The sequence below is a fragment of the Mobula birostris genome, chromosome 7 (assembly GCF_030028105.1).
Source record: "Mobula birostris isolate sMobBir1 chromosome 7, sMobBir1.hap1, whole genome shotgun sequence".
Classification (NCBI taxonomy): Eukaryota; Metazoa; Chordata; class Chondrichthyes; order Myliobatiformes; family Myliobatidae; genus Mobula; species Mobula birostris.
The window spans coordinates 66,304,353-66,323,950 of record NC_092376.1 but is presented as its reverse complement, the minus strand read 5'-3'; the positions used below and the strand labels follow the sequence as shown (position 1 = coordinate 66,323,950).

Genomic DNA, 19,598 nt, shown 5'->3' with positions numbered 1-19,598 from the left:
GAAGCCAGAGGATCGAGAGGCTTTTAAGGGGCAACAGAAGATAACTAAAAAGGCAGTACGGGGGGAAAAGATGAGGTACGAAGGTAAGCTAGCCAAAAATTCAAAGGAGGATAGCAAAAGCTTCTTTAGGTGTGTGAAGAGGAAAAAATTATTTTAGACCAAAGTTGGGCCCTTGAAGACAGAATGGGTGAAATCATTATGGGCAACAAGGAAATGGCAGACGAGCTGAACAGGTACTTTGGATCTGTCTTCACTAGGGAAGACACAAACAATCTCCCAGATGTAATAGTGGCCAGAGGACCTAGGGTAACAGAGGAACTGAAGGAAATTCATATCAGGTACAAAATGGTATTGGGTAAACTGATGGGACTGAAGGTTGATTAAATCCCCAGGGCCTGATGGTCTGCATCCCAGGGTACTTAAGGAGGTGGTCTAGAAATTGTGGATGCATTGGTAATCATTTTCCAATGTTCTATAGATTCAGGATCAGTTCCTGCGGATTGGAGGGTAGCTAATGTTATCCCACTTTTTAAGAAAGGAGGGAGAGAGAAAACAGGCAATTACAGACCAGTTAGTCTGACATCAGTGGTGGGGAAGATCCTGGAATCAATTATAAAAGATGTAATAGCAGCATATTTGGATAGCAGTGGCAGGATAGGTCCAAGTCAGCATGGATTTACAAAGGAGAAATCATGCTTGACTAATCTTCTGGAATTTTTTGATAATGTAACTTTGAAAATGGACATGGGAAAGCCAGTGGATGTACTGTACCTGGACTTTCAGAAAGCCTTTGATAAGGTCCCACATAGGAGGTTAGTGTGCAAAATTAGAGCAAATGGTATTGGGGGTAGGGTACTGACTTGGATAGAAAATTGGTTGGCAGACAGGAAACAAAGAGTAGCGATTAATGGGTCCTTTTCAGAATGGCAGGCAGTGACTAGTGGGGTACCGCAAGGCTCGGTGCTGAGACCGCAGCTATTTACAATATACATTAATGATTTAGATGAAGGGATTAAAAGTAACATTAGCAAATTTGCAGATGACACAAAGCTGGGTGGCATTGTGAAATGTGAGGAGGACGTTATGAGAATGCAGGGTGACTTGGACAGGCTGGGTGAGTGGGCAGATGCATGGCAGATGCAGTTTAATGTGGATAAATGTGAGGTTATCCGCTTTGGTGGCAAGAACAGGAAGGCAGATTACTATCTGAATGGTGTCAAGTTAGGAAAAGGGGAAGTACAATGAGATCTAGGTGTCCTTGTTCATCAGTCACTGAAAGTCAGCATGCAGGTACAGCAGGCAGTGAAGAAAGCTAATGGCATGCTGGCCTTCATAACAAGGGGAGTTGAGTATAGGAGCAAAGAGGTCCTTCTGCAGTTGTACAGGGCCTTGGTGAGACCACACCTGGAATATTGTGTACAGGTTTGGTCTCCAAATTTGAGGAAGGACATTCTAGCTATTGAAGGAGTGCAGCATAAATTCACAAGGTTAATTCCCGGGATGGCAGGACTGTCATATGTTGAAAGATTGGAGCGATTGGGGTTGTATACACTGGAATTTAGAAGGATGAGAGGGGATCTGATTGAAACATATAAGATTATTGAGGGATTGGACACGCTAGAGGCAGGAAACATGTTCCCGATGTTGGGAGAGTCCAGAACCAGAGGCCTCAGTTTAAGAATAAGGGGTAGACAATTTAGAACGGAGTTGAGGAAAAACTTTTCCACACAGAGGGTTGTGGTTCTGTGGAATGCTCTACCTCAGAAGGCAGTGGAGGCTAATTCTCTGGATTCTTTCAAAAAAGAGATAGAGCTCTTAAAGATAGCGGAGTTAAGGGATATGGGGAGAAAGCAGGAACAGGGTACTGATTGTGGATGATCAGCCATGATCACAGTGAATGGTGGTGCTGGCTCAAAGGGCTGAATGGCCTACTCCTGCACCTATTGTCTATTAACTATTGTAAGGAAGATGAGAATTAACAAAATCTCATGTTGTGCCCACGCCCCATACTTAAAGCTTTGATAATGTAGAATTTGATTAGTATACAGGAAGAAGTAGATAATTCTTGATAAATCAAATTAAATGCAAGCAAGATGAATTATGTTTGGGTTTAATAAATTGGGCATAGAGCTGTTTTTATCTCTTCCTTTTATACTTTGTCTATCAAACAGTCAATGTGGTATTATTTCATTTGAAGCAAATTTTGAACTAACTTTTAAATGACATACATCCTAATTGGTCAAACTTGCTAAATTTTGAAATTCTGCACTGGTTTAACAACTTCATTTGTAACCAAAAAGGAAGGCTCTAAATTTCCACCTCCTGATTGTGAGTCAAAAAGCTGTTTATTCTCCTGGAAAGGTGCCAGTTAACTGCAATGATGCAAATGCTTAGAGATGGGATTAAAATAGAAATACAGCAGATTTTTATGTATGTGCAGTGCATAAGACACTGGGCATCTGTTGTATTGGTCGCAAGTTTTTTCCTTTGGGGTTTTGTCCATTGCAACATTGGAAATAGTCATAATCATAATTTGCTAAGTAATATAATAACACTGTCAATTGATCACCAACAGACACGTCAGTCAAGATGTCTTGATTTACAATGTGAAAATACTTGAAGTACTTCAACTGTGAAAGCAATGAGCAACATGTAATTCACAGCATCCATCCCAGGATATGTGTTTAAAAATTATCCACTATAAATATATTTCCACAAAACTTGATTGCCCTTAGATTGAGATTGAGGAATCTGTAAAGCAGCTAACAACAGGAACGTGGGACTGCCTGTAATTTCAGGGTATGATTAAGGAAGTGTTTTCTCACATCTTTAGTCTGTCCCTCTCCCCCACCTTCTGTGACCACACCCCGCTCTCTCTCTCTCACCACACCCCGCTCTCTCTCTCTCTCACCACATCCCGCTCTCTCTCTCTCTCACCACACCCCGCTCTCTCTCTCACCACACCCTGCTCTCTCTCTCACCACACCCTGCTCTCTCACCACACCCCGCTCTATACATTTCTCCTCTTTTGTATTCTCCTCCTCTAATCTTTCACTTCATCTTCAATGCCTTGGAGAGATCTCCTTGGAGACTAACCAGAAGGATGCCAGTATACTATGGCAGGGTCTAAATGAGATCACTGGGCGCAAAGAAAAGGCTGGGAATATCAATAACTGTGGCACTTCTCTTCCTGACGAATTTAACATATTCTACGCAAGATTCGAACAGAAGAGGAGCGTTCCACTCCCTCCGTATGAACCGGACCTGGTGACATCGTGATTCATCATCTCTGAGGAGGACGTTAGAAGGGCCTTCCTGAAGATAAATCCAAATAAGGCGACGGGCCTAGATGGCGTCCCGGGACGGGTTCTCTGGGCCTATGCAAGCGAGCTAGCTGGAGTGTTTGCTGACATCTTCAACTACTCCTTGCTTCAGTCTAAGATCCCCTCGTGTTTTAAGAAGGCAACAATAATCCCGGTGCCGAAGAAGAGCAAGGTGGCATGCCTGAATGACTATCGACCTGTGGCTCTGCCATCAATTGCTATGAAGTGCTTCGAGCGACTGGTTATGGCACACATCAACCACAGCCTACCAGTCAACCTCGACGCTTTGCAATTCGCCTACCGGAGCAACAGATCAACGGCAGATGCCATCTCTCTGGCCCTACATTCCTCCTTAGAACACCTGGAGAATAAAGACGCATACGTAAGGCTCCTTTTCATTGACTACAGCTCTGCCTTTAATACCATCATTCCAAATAAACTGATTCCTAATCTCCGGAACCTGGGCCTTAGCACTCAGATCTGCAGCTGGATCTTCAACTTCTTCACAGACAGGACCCAGGCTGTAAAAATAAGGGACAAGCTCTACAATCACTCTGAGCACCGGTGCCCCACAAGGCTGTGTACTCAGCCCCCTGCTGTACTCACTGTACACCCATGACTGTGTAGCCAAGGTTGCATTGAATTCAATATACAAGTTTGCTGATGACACCACAATTGTAGGCTGTATCTTGGGTAATGATGCGTTTGAGTACAGAGAGGAAATTAAGGACCTGGTGGCATGGTGTGAGACAATTATTATCTCTCAATGTCAGCAAGACGAAGGAATTGGTTGTTGACTTCAGAAGGAGTAGCTGACCGCACAACCCCATTTACATTGGTGGTGCGCAAGTGGAACAGGTCAAAAGCTTTAAGTTCCTCGGAGTCAATATCACAAATGACCTGACTTGGTCCAACCAAGCAGAGTCCACTGCCAAGAAGGCCCACCAGTGCCTTTACTTCCTGAGAAAGCTAAAGAAATTTTGCCTGTCCCCTAAAACCCTCAATAATTTTTATAGATGCACCGTAGAAAACATTCTTCTCGGGTGCATCACAACCTGGTATGGAAGTTGTCCTGTCCAAGACCGGAAGAAGCTGCAGAAGATCGTGAGCACGGCACAGCACGTCACACAAACCAATCTTCTGTCCTTGGACTCACTTTACATCGCACGCTGTTGGAGCAATGCTGTCAGGATAATCAAAGACACGACACACCCAGCAAACAGTAGTAGTGAGGTCGGAGATGGTATTAAACAGGAAATTAGAAATGTGTGCAATAAAGGAACAGCAGTTATAATGGGTGACTTCAATCTACATGTAGATTGGGTGAACCAAATTGGTAAAGGTGCTGAGGAAGAGGATTTCTTGGAATGTATGCGGGATGGCTTTTTTGAACCAACATGTCGAGGAACCAACTAGAGAGCAGGCTATTCTGGACTGGGTTTTGAGCAATGAGGAAGGGTTAATTAGCAATCTTGTCGTGAGAGGCCCTTTGGGTAAGAGTGACCATAATATGGTGGAATTCTTCGTTAAGATGGAGAGTGACATAGTTAATTCAGAAACAAAGGTTCTGAACTTAAAGAGGGGTAACTTTGAAGGTATGAGACGTGAATTAGCTAAGATAGACTGGCAAATGACACTTAAAGGATTGACGGTGGATATGCAATGGCAAGCATTTAAAGGTTGCATGGATGAACTACAACAATTGTTCAACCCAGTTTGGCAAAAGAATAAATCAAGGAAGGTAGTGCACCCGTGGCTGACAAGAGAAATTAGGGATGGTATCAATTCCAAAGAAGCAGCATACAAATTAGCCAGAGAAAGTGGCTCACCTGAGGACTGGGAGAAATTCAGAGTTCAGCAGAGGAGGACAAAGGGCTTAATTAGGAAAGGGAAAAAAGATTATGAGAGAAAACTGGCAGGGAACATAAAAACTGACTGTAAAAGCTTTTATAGGTATGTAAAAAGGAAAATACTGGTAAAGACAAATGTAGGTCCCCTACAGACAGAAACAGATGAATTGATTATGGGGAGCAAGGATATGGCAGACCAATTGAATAATTACTTTGGTTCTGTTTTCACTAAGGAGGACATAAATAATCTTCCAGAAATAGTAGGGGACAGAGGGTCCAGTGAGATGGAGGAACTGAGCGAAATACTTGTTAGTAGGGAAGTGGTGTTAGGTAAATTGAAGGGATTGAAGGCAGATAAATCCCCAGGGCCAGATGGTCTGCATCCTAGAGTACTTAAGGAAGTAGCCCAAGAAATAGTGGATGCATTAGTGATAATTTTTCAAAACTCATTAGATTCTAGACTAGTTCCTGAGGATTGGAAGGTGGCTAATGTAACCTCACTTTTTAAAAAAGGAGGGAGAGAGAAACCGTGGAATTATAGACCGGTTAGCCTAACGTCGGTGGTGGGGAAACTGCTGGAGTCAGTTATCAAAGATGTGATAACAGCACATTTGGAAAGCGGTGAAATCATCGGACAAGGTCAACATGGATTTGTGAAGGGAAAATCATGTCTGACGAATCTCATTGAATTTTTTGAGGATGTAACTAGTAGAGTGGATAGGGGAGAACCAGTGGATGTGGTATATTTGGATTTTCAAAAGGCTTTTGTCAAGGTCCCACACAGGAGATTAGTGTGCAAACTTAAAGCACATGGTATTGGGGGTAAGGTATTGATGTGGATGGAGAATTGGTTAGCAGACAGGAAGCAAAGAGTGGGAATAAACGGGACCTTTTCAGAATGGCAGGTGGTGACTAGTGGGGTACCGCAAGGCTCAGTGCTGGGACCCCAGTTGTTTACAATATATATTAATGACTTGGATGAGGGAATTAAATGCAACATCTCCGAGTTGGCGGATGACACAAAGCTGGGTGGCAGTGTTAGCTGTGAGGAGGATGCTAAGAGGATGCAGAGTGACTTGGATAGGTTGGGTGAGTGGGCAAATTCATGGCAGATGCAATTTAATGTAAATAAATGTGAAGTTATCCACTTTGGTGGCAAAAATAGGAAAACCAATTATTATCTGAATGGTAGCCGATTAGGAAAAGGGGAGGTGCAACGAGACCTGGGTGTCATTATACACCAGTCATTGAAAGTGGGCATGCAGGTACAGCAGGCGGTGAAAAAGGCGAATGATATGCTGGCATTTATAGCGAGAGGATTCGAGTACAGGAGCAGGGAGGTACTACTGCAGTTGTACAAGGCCTTGGTGAGACCACACCTGGAGTATTGTGTGCAGTTTTGGTCCCCTAATCTGAGGAAAGACATCCTTGCCATAGAGGGAGTACAAAGAAGGTTCACCAGATTGCTTCCTGGGATGGCAGGACTTTCATATGAAGAAAGACTGGATGAACTGGGCTTGTACTCGTTGGAATTTAGAAGATTGAGGGGGGATCTGATTGAAACGTATAAAATCCTAAAGGGATTGGACAGGCTAGATGCAGGAAGATTGTTCCCGATGTTGGGGAAGTCCAGAACAAGGGGTCACAGTTTGAGGATAAAGGGGAAGCCGTTTAGGACCGAGATTAGGAAAAACTTCTTCACTCAGAGAGTGGTGAATCTGTGGAATTCTCTGCCACAGGAAGCAGTTGAGGCCAGTACATTGGCTATATTTAAGAGGGAGTTAGATATGGCCCTTGTGGCTACGGGGATCAGGGGGTGTGGAGGGAAGGCTGGGGCGGGGTTCTGAGTTGGATGATCAGCCGTGATCATAATAAATGGCGGTGCAGGCTCGAAGGGCTGAATGGCCTACTCCTGCACCTATTTTCTATGTTTCTATGTAACAGACTTTTCGTCCCTCTTCCCTCCGGGAGAAGGTTCAGAAGCTTGAAGACTCGTACAGCCAGATTTGAGAACAGCTTCTTTCCAACTGTGATAAGACTGCTGAATGGATCCTGACCTGGATCTGGGCCATACCCTCCAAATATCCAGACCTGCCTCTGGGTTTTTTTTGCTCTACCTTACTTTCCATTTTTCTATTTTCTATTTGTGATTTATAATTTAAGTTTTTAATATTTACTATCAATTTGTACTCCAGGGAGTACAGAATCAAATATTGCTGTGATGATTGTACGTTCTATTATCAATTGTTTGGTGACAATGAAGTATAAAGTATCTCCTCCTCACTGCTGATCCAGTTCCCATAGGTCAATGCAAGAATGCCAATGGCAAATTCTATGAATCATGCAGGCCAGTTTTTAACACTCTTAAAACGGAGGACATCATGGTAACTATATTGTAATGTCCCATTAAACAGTGGGAGAATTCCATTTCCTGGGATAAATATGTCTTCTTTTCTGCAAATACTTTAATACAACAGCAGTTGAGGTGAAATAATTGTTATTTTTTTTCAAGGAGTCGCAGCCATTGGAGGAGCATTTACGGAGCAGATAATAAAGAACATGGCTTCATTCAATAAACATCCGCTTATTTTTGCATTAAGTAACCCTACGAGCAAGGCAGAATGCACAGCAGAGCAATGCTATCGCCTGACAGATGTAAGATCCCACCTGGTATTTGGTTACCTTCTCAATTTGAAGTAGAGGAGTTGATGAGAAACATTTATTTGTTGGATGCATTAAATCCAGGTTGCTTCCAAGTGAAATACCCTAGAGTAAAAGTTAGATTTTTTTAGAATACTTTAAACATTATAATGTCATAGTTTCTTCAGTCTTCATCTTCATTTTTGCCAGTCTATCTGTTGTAAATGAATGAGCATCTAATAAGACTGATTTTTTTTAGAATACTTTAAACATTATAATGTCATAGTTTCTTCAGTCTTCATCTTCATTTTTGCCAGTCTATCTGTTGCAAATGAATGAGCATCTAATAAGACTAATTTGTTGAACACTTGAATTACATCGTTTAATTTGATGAAATAGAGTTTCTTAACCTCACTCCTTCCAACTATTTGTACCTAGCCTTATATTTTTATAATGTAGTAACAGTAGATAATCGAAGCAGGATTGGGAGGATATTTATATTAGATTCTGAGATTACATAGAGTTATCAAACTGTGAATTTGTTCTAAAATAAAGCATTTTCTTCATAGCGGTAAAATAATTGACAAAGTATTTAACAGTAGGATATGGTTACACACCTTTTGATATGCTGATTATCAGTAATAAATGCAATCTATTTGCAGGGCCGTGGAATATTTGCTAGTGGCAGTCCATTCAATCCTGTAACCCTTGCTGATGGCCGTACCTTTGTCCCAGGTCAGGGTAACAATGCTTATGTTTTCCCTGGTGTTGCGCTTGGAGCTATCACATGTGGAATGCGGCATATAGACGATGACATCTTCCTACTTGCAGCTGAGGTTTGTGTCAATGGGTTCCCAGTTTTTTTTTAATCACAGTGCCATGTTTAATATTAAAGTCTATAAAAATGAACATGCTATTTTGCAAAAACAAATATGCAGCTATAAGTTAAAATACATGGGCTTGGAAATTCAGTTTTGTGTATTTTTTTTCAGTGCTATGTATGTGCAAATAATTTATTTTTGGAATTTCTGCGGTGTTTCTGGCTCAAACCACTTAACTCTAGAAATTCAGTTGGACACTTCCAGTCACCAATCATACTTGTGCCTTTTCATGACAGCCATTGCTTTGGAACGTTGTTCAAAGAACTAGTTCACATTGATCCAAGGAGTGACAATTGCACATCACTCTTGGAACAAGTTTATATTAAAAGGATGCATGCATAAGCATCTTCCACTCTGTAGTTCAAAATTCAAGACCTTCAAGAACTTCAGGACAAGTCCAACAGCAACAGACTGAGCATAGCCCTATTAGCCCAGGGGTTTGGAGTTAGTCACAATGACATTGGCTGGCTGACCAAGACAAAGCATGCTGGAGATGGCCAGCTCCAGGAGTAAGATGGCATGTACATCTTTTCCAGAAGGGAGAACAAAAAGGTACACCATATTAGCTTTGAAACCCCTTTTTATTGTGCATCTCTGGAAATGCGGCTTTTTAGACCCTTGCTAGCAGCCTACTGGGCTCTGTGGCGAGGAAACCCAGCTTTCTCAGCTTTCATACCTCTAGGGTGTATACGACTTTGGTCCTGCCAAAGGTTGGGATGTCTCGTATATCCAAACCCTGGTTTATGTGAATGCTGTGTGATTTACTGCCCCCTGGCAATCGCCCGTCGGCAAGAAATAACAGATTGTACACTGCATACAATTATAAAGAAATGTATTTAAGAATGTCAACTTAAGCAAGCAGTTATTAAAGGAAAGAAAGAAAAGAAAAACAAAAAGGGCCCATTTTTCTTAAACAGTCAAATGTGTGCTTAAGTTGGAGATCATCTTGAATTTGACTGTCACTCATGCGCTGAGCCCTCAGTCTGTGTGAAAACACACACCACCTTCCGAATGCCACTTGAAATCCATCTCAAACAAATGGGTCTCCCAAAGGAGTACTTGTCCTTCCTCCTTGAAGCAATTCATCTGCACAAAGCACCTTGTACAACAGGCACAGCACCCTCAGCTATCTTCCCTTCTGTCTTCTCCCACCTCCTGCCAAAGAAGACCTCAACCCACACCAGTGTCCCTCACAGAACTTCCCCGCCCAGCATTCTTCAGAACCTTCTCCCAATTCCTACCATCCTGATTGGCTGATGCCACATTCCTAAGTTGAACAACAAAGCCTCTTATCTCAGCTCAAACCCAAACAGTCTGAAAGTAGAACAGACCACTCTTACAGAACTGCTAAAATGAAATACCTACAGCATAGCAGTAAATTCTTCATCAGGGTGTTACAGTTTCAATCCCACTACCCAAAGCTGACAGTTGAGGGAGTTCTTTAGCTCATTTGGGAATAGAACCTATGCCAGGAAACCTCAGAAGTACCATAATCATGCCAATCTTTACAAAGAATACCAATAAAGTAATTAAAGTGGTCTCCATTCCAACCACCACTGGAAAAGTCATCGTTTAGGTTTTCCTCAGCTACCTCCTCCCAAGACAGTGAAGAGCTGCCCCTGGAATGGCAGTGTAGTATCTGCAGTACAATGGTCAATATCTTTATCACTTGGCAATTCCAAGAAAAATATTCGAAGACCAAGACGTAATAAAATCCTTTCATTCCATCCGCTGAGAAATATTTGTTTGTTCTCAGAAATTCAACACTTTTCTTTGCTTGCTACATAAAGTCTGGATCCAGCCAATAGGTTCAACTCAACCCCAAACTCAGAGCCAGCTGTGGTCAAGAAAGGATGTATCATTACTCAAAGTCTGTTAATCTTTCTAGCTTCTATCATATTACCAGAACCAAGGTTACCCAATTTCAGTTACTGAATTACAAAATAGGAATAATGCTTGAATATGTGCATTTTTGGAAACTGATTTCCAAATCGTAGTTGGCTCGTTCAAAATAAAAATTCTCTGCTATCCTTTCCCCAGCACACCACCAACAAACAATGAAGATTGGAATTAACAACCTGGGAAACAGGTGACTAGGAAGGCTAAAAGGGCCTTAAGTGTCCTTAGTGAGCAGAATCAAGGGAACTCCCTAGGCAATTTGTACTTGAACAAAAATGAACAAAAAAGAAGGTAACTATGGAGAGGGTAGGTTCACTCAAAGATAAAAGAGGGAATTTGTACTTGGAGTTGGAACATGTGGCTAATGTACTAAGTGGGTACTTTGTGTCGATATTTACCAAGGGCATGGATTTGGAGGATAGTGAAGACTGTCACATGACCACGAGGTATGTAACAAGACAGTAGGACATGCTGGGACATTTTGAGATTGGGGAGGTAGTGCTGGTTCTGTATTAACATGGTTAACTTCCCAGGTCCTAATGGCATAGATCATAGAACATTGAGAAGATTTCTGCCGTTTTGAAAAAGATCCTTGTGCTCTCACTAGCAACAGGTGAGGTGCCAGAGAACTGGAGAGAAGCAAATGTGTCATTGTTTAAGAAAGGACATGGGATAATTTGGGTGATTATAGACCAGGGAGTCTCAAGTCAGCAGTGGAAAAGCAATTGAAAAGAATACTGAAGGATAGAGTTTAAGAGCATTTGGAAAGGCATGGTGTCCTTAGAGACAGTCAATATGGCCTTGTGCAGGATAACTCATGCCTTACAAGTTGATTGAGTTATTTTGAGGAGGTGACAAGGGGGCATGATGAACTTAAGGTAGTGGATGTTTTTACATGGACTTCAGTCAGGCACTTGATAAGATCCCCATGGTACATAGATTCAGAAGATAAAGATGCATGGGAGCCAGGGTGAATTGCGTTTTTGGATATATTGCATTTTGAATATAAATAATTTGGATGGAAATGTAAATGAGTGGATTAGCAAGATTGCAGATGACACCAGAGTTGTGGACGGTGTAAAAGGACTATCAAACAGTACAGTGGGATATGGATCAATATCAGGTATCGACAGAGAAGGGGAAGATGGAATTTAATCCAGAAAAGTGTGAGGTGTTGCACTTTGGGAGGCAAATGAACAGAGAAAGTATACACTTACTGGTAGAAGCATTGAGGTACAGAGGGATCGTGGAGTCCGGGTTCACAGTTCATAAAGTGGCTGCATGAATAGATAATGTGATAAGGAAGGTGTCTTCATTGGTGTTGAGTATAACAATAAGAAGTCGTGCTGCAGCTATATATTTAAAAAAAAAGTTTCAGTCATACGGGTCTTGGAACCCTTTATATGGTTCTGGTCACCCCAAAATCCACCACCACCTCCATAGTAATAGTATAGTCTTCATTATAGGAAGGAGGTGGAGACTGCAGAAGAGCTTTACCAGAATACTACCTGGATTAGAGCAGCGGTCCCCAACCACCGGGCCGCAAAGCATGTGCTACCAGGTCGTGAGGAAACGATATGAGTCAGCTGCACCTTTCCTCATTCCTTGTCATGCACTGTTGAACTCGAACATAGGATTGCCAACTGTCCCGTATTTGCCGGGACATCCCGTATATTGGGCTAAGTTGGTTTGTCACATATGGGACTGCCCTTGTTCCGTATTTCCCCTGCTAAGGTAGAGCGTTCCTATGAAACCTTTAGTGCTGAAATGGCAGAAAGCGAAGAAGCAATTACCATTAATTTGTATGAGAAAATTTTTGAGTGTTCCCAGACCCAAAAAATAACCTACCAAATCATACCAAATAACACATAACACCTAAAATAACACTAACATATAGTAAAAACAGGAATGATATGATAAATTCACAGCCTATATAAAGTAAAAATAATGTATGTACAGTGTAGTCGGGAAGATTAAGCCAAAAGCGATTTGTGGGAGAAAGAAAAAATCGGCACGTATGTGCATGTGCACATCACATATGCGCACGTCACGCATGTGCACACAGGTGCTTGTGCAAGGCTTCATGGTCATGTGGGTAGTCTTTATGGAGTAAACACAAATGTCCCGGATTTGACTGCTACGTTTGTCCCTTATTTGGGAGTGAGAAAGTTGGCAACCCTAACTGTAATGTGACTTTAACCCTACTTGAACACCCCCTCCCCCCCAAGTCGGCCAGTCCGCTAGAATATTGTCAATATTAAACCGGTCCAGAAAAGGTTGGGGACCCCTGAATTAGAGGGTATAAGCTGTAAGGAAAGTTTGGACAAACTGGAGTTGCTCTCCCTAGAGCAGGGGTTCCCAACCCTTTTTATGCATGGAACCTCACCATTAACCAAGAGATCCATGGACCCTAGGTTGGAAACCCTTGCCCCAGAATGCTGGAGGCTGAGGGAAGACCTGATAGAGGTGTTTTTTTTTTTTTTTTTTAGATTATGTGAAGCATAGATGTGGTAGACAGAATCCTTTCCCCAGAGTAGAAATATGAAACTCCAGAGGATATGTTTTTAATGTTAGAGGAAGGAAATTTAAAGGTGACTTGAGAGCCAAGGTTTTGTTTTAGCCAGAATGGTAGGTGTCTGGAACAGATTACCAGGAGTAGGAGGTTAGGAGACTTTTGGGTATTCACCTGAATGTGAAGACGATGAGGGGATATGGAATATACACAGGAGGATGATGAGATATTGTATAAATTGGCATTAAAATTGCCCCAACAATGTAACCGAATGGCCTTCCAACACAGACATGAAATACAGAATTCACCATCAGCTACAGTGTAACAGCTCTCTGAGGAAAAGGACCAATCAAAGACTAAAACAACAAACCTGACACTAAGTTCATTGGCACCAATGCTGTCTCTGCAAAATCCTCACTTGATTGCAGAGTAGGTGAAGCAATGTCAATGTCTTCTTACTGGACACTCAAAATCCAATACTATTTGCAGAGGAAGGACTGCTGAACATTTGAAACCACCCACCCACCCCATAAGGCATGAGAGCCCGTGATCCTCAGTGTGCTTTGTAACATACTTTTACCAAAATCCAAATTTTCTTCAAATTGTAACATGACCTCATTCAAATATACCAATTGCACAAAAAATAGACAAATCCAACACAGAAGTAACCCTTTTGAAAAGAGCTCTAATTAATTATATTTAACAAAAGAATGGTGAGTGAACTATTAGTGCTGATAAACCAACAAGATGACCAATAAATTAGTGATGCCCAGGCAGACTTTCTGCACGTGTGCTTACGGTTTGGCTGATTTGAGGTTTTTTCTTACTCAGGTTATTGCTGAAATAGTAACAGAAAAGCATCTTGCAGAAGGACGTATGTATCCTCCACTTAACACCATAAGGGATGTTTCATTCAAGATTGCTACAAAGGTATGGAAATATTTTCATTTGATAAAATAATTAAATTCTGCACATGCGAAGCAGAAGAACTAAAACATAGCTGAATTCCAGGAAAAAATTACCCTGGATTATTTATTTTCTAATTTGTTCCTTTATTTCAAGCTTCTGATTAAAACTTTGAACATAATTGCTGTAACTTTGGATCAGATACTGACACAAAACCTAATCAAATGAAATTTGTAATGTAATTCGGGGGGGCGGGGGCGCAGGGTGAAGCTCAGTCACAACCTGCTCCTTGCTCTCAGTGCTGCATTATGATATCACAAGGTACTAGATAGATTGATGGGTAATTCTTCCCAATGTTTTTGTCTTCAGATCTTCTGACTGGCCAAGAGATTTGAAGATCAGGGTACTGTGATATAGCTGAGGAAACCTTGTATAAAATTACTTTGGCTCATGTGGGAGAATGAGGAGGTGATTGATAGGAGCTACAAGGAGGTAGTCACCCTTCAGTTGCAGGAGGCAGGTACCTGAGTGACTGTCAGGAGAGGAAAAGGAAGTAGGCAGCCAGTGCAGTGTACACCTGTGGTATCCCTCAATAATAGTTATCTTCAGCTGTCCATCGATGATGACTGAGGCCTGGGCAAGGTTGTACGGAAGACCGGCAGTTGCCCATGCTACAAGTCTCCCATCTCTACGCCACCGATGTTGTCCAAAGGAAGGGCATTAGGACCCATACAGCTTAGCACCGGTGTCTTTGCAGAGCAATGTGTGTTTAAGTGCCTTGCTCAAGGACACAATGCGCTGCCTCAGCCGAGGCTGGAACTAGCGACCTTCAGATCACTAGACTGATGCCTTAACCACTTGGCCACGCGCCACAACAATAATATGTATACCACTTTGGATACTGTTGGGGGAGGGGGAAAGATAACCTACCGGGGAAACCACAGCAACTGTATCTCTGGCACTGAGTGTGGTGCTGTGGCGTAGGGGGGAAGGGGAAGAAGAGGAATGCAGTAGTGATGGGGGATTTCATAGTTAGAGGAGTAGGCGTAGATTCTGTGGATGCGACAGCGACACCCAGATGGCATGTTGCCTCCCAGGTGCCAGGGTCAAGGATGTCCCGGATTGGCCCCCCTGCAACCTAAAGGGAGAGAATGAGCAGCCAGAAGTCTTGGTACACATTGGCACCAATGAGATAGGTAGGAAAAGGGAGGGTGTCCTGAAGGGAGACTTTGGGGAGCTTGGTAGAAAGTTGAAAACCAGGACTTCCAAAGTAGTAGTCTCTGGGTTGCCATGCCAGTGAGGGTAAGAATAGGATGATTTGCCTGATGAATGCGTGGCTGAGGAATTGATGCAGGCCGCAGGGTTTCAGGTTTCTGGATCATTGGGCGCTCTCCTGGGGAAGGTATGACCTGTATAAAAGAGACAGGTTACGTCTGAACTCAAGAGGGACCAATATCCTTGCAGGCCTCCCCAGAACTGCTGGGGAGGGTTTAAACTAATTTGGCAGGGAGGTGGGAAACTGAGTGGTAGGGTTAAGGATGGGGCAGTTGGTTTACAAGCAGAGGCGGTGTATAGTGAGACTGTCAGGAAGGACAGGCAGATGATAGGGAAAGATTGCAGTCAGTGGGATGGGTTGCAGTGTCACAAGAGGACAAAATAGAAAAGGGAGACAAGTAGAGGACTGAAGGTGTTATATTTGAATGCACACAGTATATGGAATAAAGTAGATATCTTGTAGTGCAGATATTGATTTGCAGGTATGATGCTGTGGGCATCACTGAGTTGTGGCTGAAAGAAGATTATAGTTGGGAGTTTAACATCCAAGGATACACATTGTATTGAAAGGACAGTTAAGTAGGCAGAGGGAGTGGTGTGGGTCTGTTGATAAAACATGTAATCAAATCCTTAGAGGTGACATAGGATTTAAAGATGTAGCACCATTGTGAATAGAGCTAAGGAACGGCAGGGGTAAAAAGACTCTTGTGAGAGTCACATACAGGCCTCTGAACAATAGCCAGGAGGTGGGCTACAAATTGCAACAGGAGATAGAAAATGCACATCAGGAGGGCAATATTACAATAATCACAAGGGATTTCAATATGCAGGTAGATTAGGAAAATCAGGTTGGTGCTGATTTTGGATCCCTAGAGGGAGAATTTTGTGGAATGCCGATGAGATAGCTTAACAGCTTGTGATTGACCCTACTAGAGGATCAGCTATTCTGGGTTGGATGTTGTGTAATGAACCAGTTTAGGGACCTTAAGATAAAGGAACCCTCCGGTGACAGTGATCATAATATGATAATTTGAGAGGGAGAAGTTAGAGTCACATGTGTCAGGATGTCTCTGGAGGAAAGGGAATTACAGAGTTGAGAGAGGACCTGACCAAAGTTGATTGGAAGAGAACACTATCAGGGATGACAGCAGAGCAGCAATGGCTGGAGTTCCTGAGAGAAATTCGGAAGGCTCAGGATAGATACGTCCAAAAGTAGTAGTATTCTTAAGGCAAGATGACACAACCATGGCTGCCAAGGAAAGTCGAAGCCAACGTAAAAGCAAATGGCAGAGCATATAATAGAGCAAAAAAATTAGTAGGAATTTAGAGGACTGGGAAACTTAAGAACCAACAGGAGGCAACTTTAAAAAAAAAACAAGGATGGACAAGATAAAATATGAAGTTCATCTAGCCAGTAATATCAAAGAGGGTACCAAGTTTTTTTTCCAGATATATAAAGAGTAATAGAGAGGCAAGGGTAGATATTGGACCAATGAAAAAAGATGCTGGAGAGATGGTAATGGGAGACAAGGAAATGGCAGACAAACTGAATAAGTATTTAGCATCAATCTTCATTGCGGAAGACACTACCCAGTATACTAGATATTCGAGAGTGTTGGGGACAGAAGTGAGTGCAGTTGCTATTACTAGGGAGAAGGTGCTTGAGAAACTGAAATGTCTTGAAGGTAGGTAAAGCACCTGGACCATGTGATGTATACCCCAGGGTTCTGAAAGAGGGAGCTGAAGAGATTGTGGCAGCATTAGTTGTGATCTTTTAAGAATCAGTAGATTCTGGCATGGTTCTGGAGGACTGAAAAATTGAAAATGTCATGCCACCCATAAAGAAAGGAGTGGGCAGAAGAAAGGAAATTGTAGGCCATTAGCCTGTCTTCAATAGCTGGGCTGCTGGAGTTGACTGTTAAGAATGATGTTTTGGGGGCACTTGATAAAATAGACCAAAGGTACTATAGTTTTCTTAAGGAGAAATCTTGCCTGAGAGATCAGTTGGAATTCTTTGCGGAAATAACAAGATGGACAAGCAAGAAGAATCGGTGGATGTTGTGTACTTGGATTTTCGGAAGACTTTTGACAAGGTGCCGCACCTGAGATTGCTTAGTACGATAAGACTCCATGGAAGTGCAGGAAAGATGCTAGCAAGGATATAGCATTGGCAGGAGACAGAGTAGGAATAAAGGGAGCATCCTCTGACTGGCTGCTGATGACAAGTGGTTTTCCACAGGGGTCGGTTTTGGGTCTGCTCCTTTTTACGTGGTATGTCAATGATTTGGACGACAGAATTGATGGCTTTGTGGCCAGGTTTGCAGACGACACAAAGATGGGTGGAGCAGCAGGTTGTGTTGAGATGCAGGGAGGCTGCCGAAGCACTTAGACAAGTTAGGAGAATGGGCAAAGAAGTGACAGATGGAATGCAGTGTCGGGGAAATGTATGGTCATGCTCTTTGATAGAAGGAATAAAAGCATAGACTGTTTCCTAAGTGGGGACAACATTCAGAAATCAGATTTGCAAAGGGACATAAAGTCAACCTGCAGGTTGAGTTGGTGGTGAGGAAGGCAAATGCAATGTAAGGCCGATTCATTTTGAGAGGATGAGAATATAAAAACAAGGATGTAATTCTGAGGCTTTATAAGGGCCTGGTGAGTCTTTGCTTGGAGTATTGTCAGCAGTTTTGGGCTCTTTATCTAAGAAGTGATGTTCTGACGTTGGAGAGGGTTGAAAGGAGGTTCACAAAATTAATTCTGGGAATGAAAGATTTATATGAAAAGTGATGGCTCTGGACCTGTAGTCGCTGGTATTTAGAAGAATGGGGTGGGGGTCTCAGTGAAATCTATTATATGTTAAAAGGCCTAGACAGTAGATGTGGAGAGGATGTTTCCTATAGTGGTGGAGTCTAGGACTAAAGGGCACAATCTCAGAATAGAAGGCCATCTATTTAAAATGGAAATAGGGGGAATTTCTTCAGCCATTGGGTGGTAGATCTGTGGAACTCTTTGTCACAGGTCGTTATGGAGGCCACGTCATTGACTGTGTTTAATGTGGAAGTTGATAAATTGTTGATAAGTGAAAGGTTACAGGGAGAAGACAGAAGAGTGGGGTTGAGAGGGAAATGAATCAGTCCTGATCAAATAACAGAGCACACCTGATAGGCCAAATGGCCTAATTCTGCTCCTATATTTCATGATCTAAAGTAATTAAATTTAAATGAATTAATTAGTAGTGGTAGTGTCGAGCAGGAAATGTGTTATAGCTGCAACAGGTGATTTCACAGTGATCATATTGGCAGCAATATTGTCTGCTTGTGAAACTATTAGTCACTGTCAGTGAGCTGCATTCCGACTCCAGATACAGCAGGAGTTACCTGGACACAATTCCAGTAATACCCCTTAGATTAATTATCACAGATTTGATCAGTGCTCCAGGGCGGGAGTGCATTACTGCAGAAGAGGCAGGTAGAGAGACTGAGAAAGTAACGCTGCCTCAGCATTTACTCTTGTCGAGCAGGCAGAAAGTTCCTGCTCCTGATTTATCGAGGATAGGGACTGACAAGATATGCTAACTGTCCATGGCACCATGGACAAGGGGCCATTTAACTGAGGGGAGAAATGAGAAACTTAGTCATTTGGAATAGCATACTTCAGGGAACAGACACTGTCCTCTGTAACAGAGTCAGAATCCCAAAGGATTTGTTGCCTGACCACTGCCAAGGCTAAGGGCATTCCTTTTGGAATGGAGAGGAGTCTGGATTGGAAAGGACTGGGTACCACCGTATATAAAGACAGAGCTGGACTAGAAAAGAATGTCTTGTTGAGGGATTACTTGTAAGGATTTTGTACATTCTGCCCATGATTGTGTGGATTTCCTCTAGATGTTCCAGTACCCTAATTCTGGCCCACCTATTACCAAAGAAGAAATAACTAAAGCAATGAAAAGCATGAAACATGGTAAAGCCACTGGACCTGATGAAATTTCAGTGGAAATGATACAAGCCCCAGAAGATCTGGGCATAGGTATTCTTTTTGAACTGTTTAATGGCATATATGAGTCTGGTGTATTGCCTGACGATCTCTTGAAATCAGTTTTTATAACCCTGCCAAAAATTCCTGGAACTATTGACTGTGAAAATTATAGAACAATCAGTCTTATGAGTCACATAATAAAGATTTTGTTCAGAATTGTTCTGAGTTGAATTAAAAACAAGTTAAGAAACTTCTAAACTACAATATGGGTTTATTGAGGACAGAGGAACTAGGAGTGCAATTTTCATACTACAAATGCTTTCAGAAAGGACAATTG

General features: G+C 42.3%; 1 protein-coding gene across 1 annotated transcript in view; it reads left to right on the top strand.

Moving 5' to 3' along the window:
• The window catches only part of LOC140200269 (NADP-dependent malic enzyme-like), a 163,517-nt gene that overhangs the window by 133,353 nt on the left and 10,566 nt on the right, over nucleotides 1-19,598 (top strand). Inside the window, exons 11-13 of the mRNA XM_072263357.1 lie at nucleotides 7,686-7,828; nucleotides 8,476-8,649; nucleotides 13,937-14,035. Of these exons, the coding sequence (XP_072119458.1) occupies nucleotides 7,686-7,828; nucleotides 8,476-8,649; nucleotides 13,937-14,035 (416 nt within the window). The remainder of the gene's footprint in view (nucleotides 1-7,685; nucleotides 7,829-8,475; nucleotides 8,650-13,936; nucleotides 14,036-19,598) is intronic.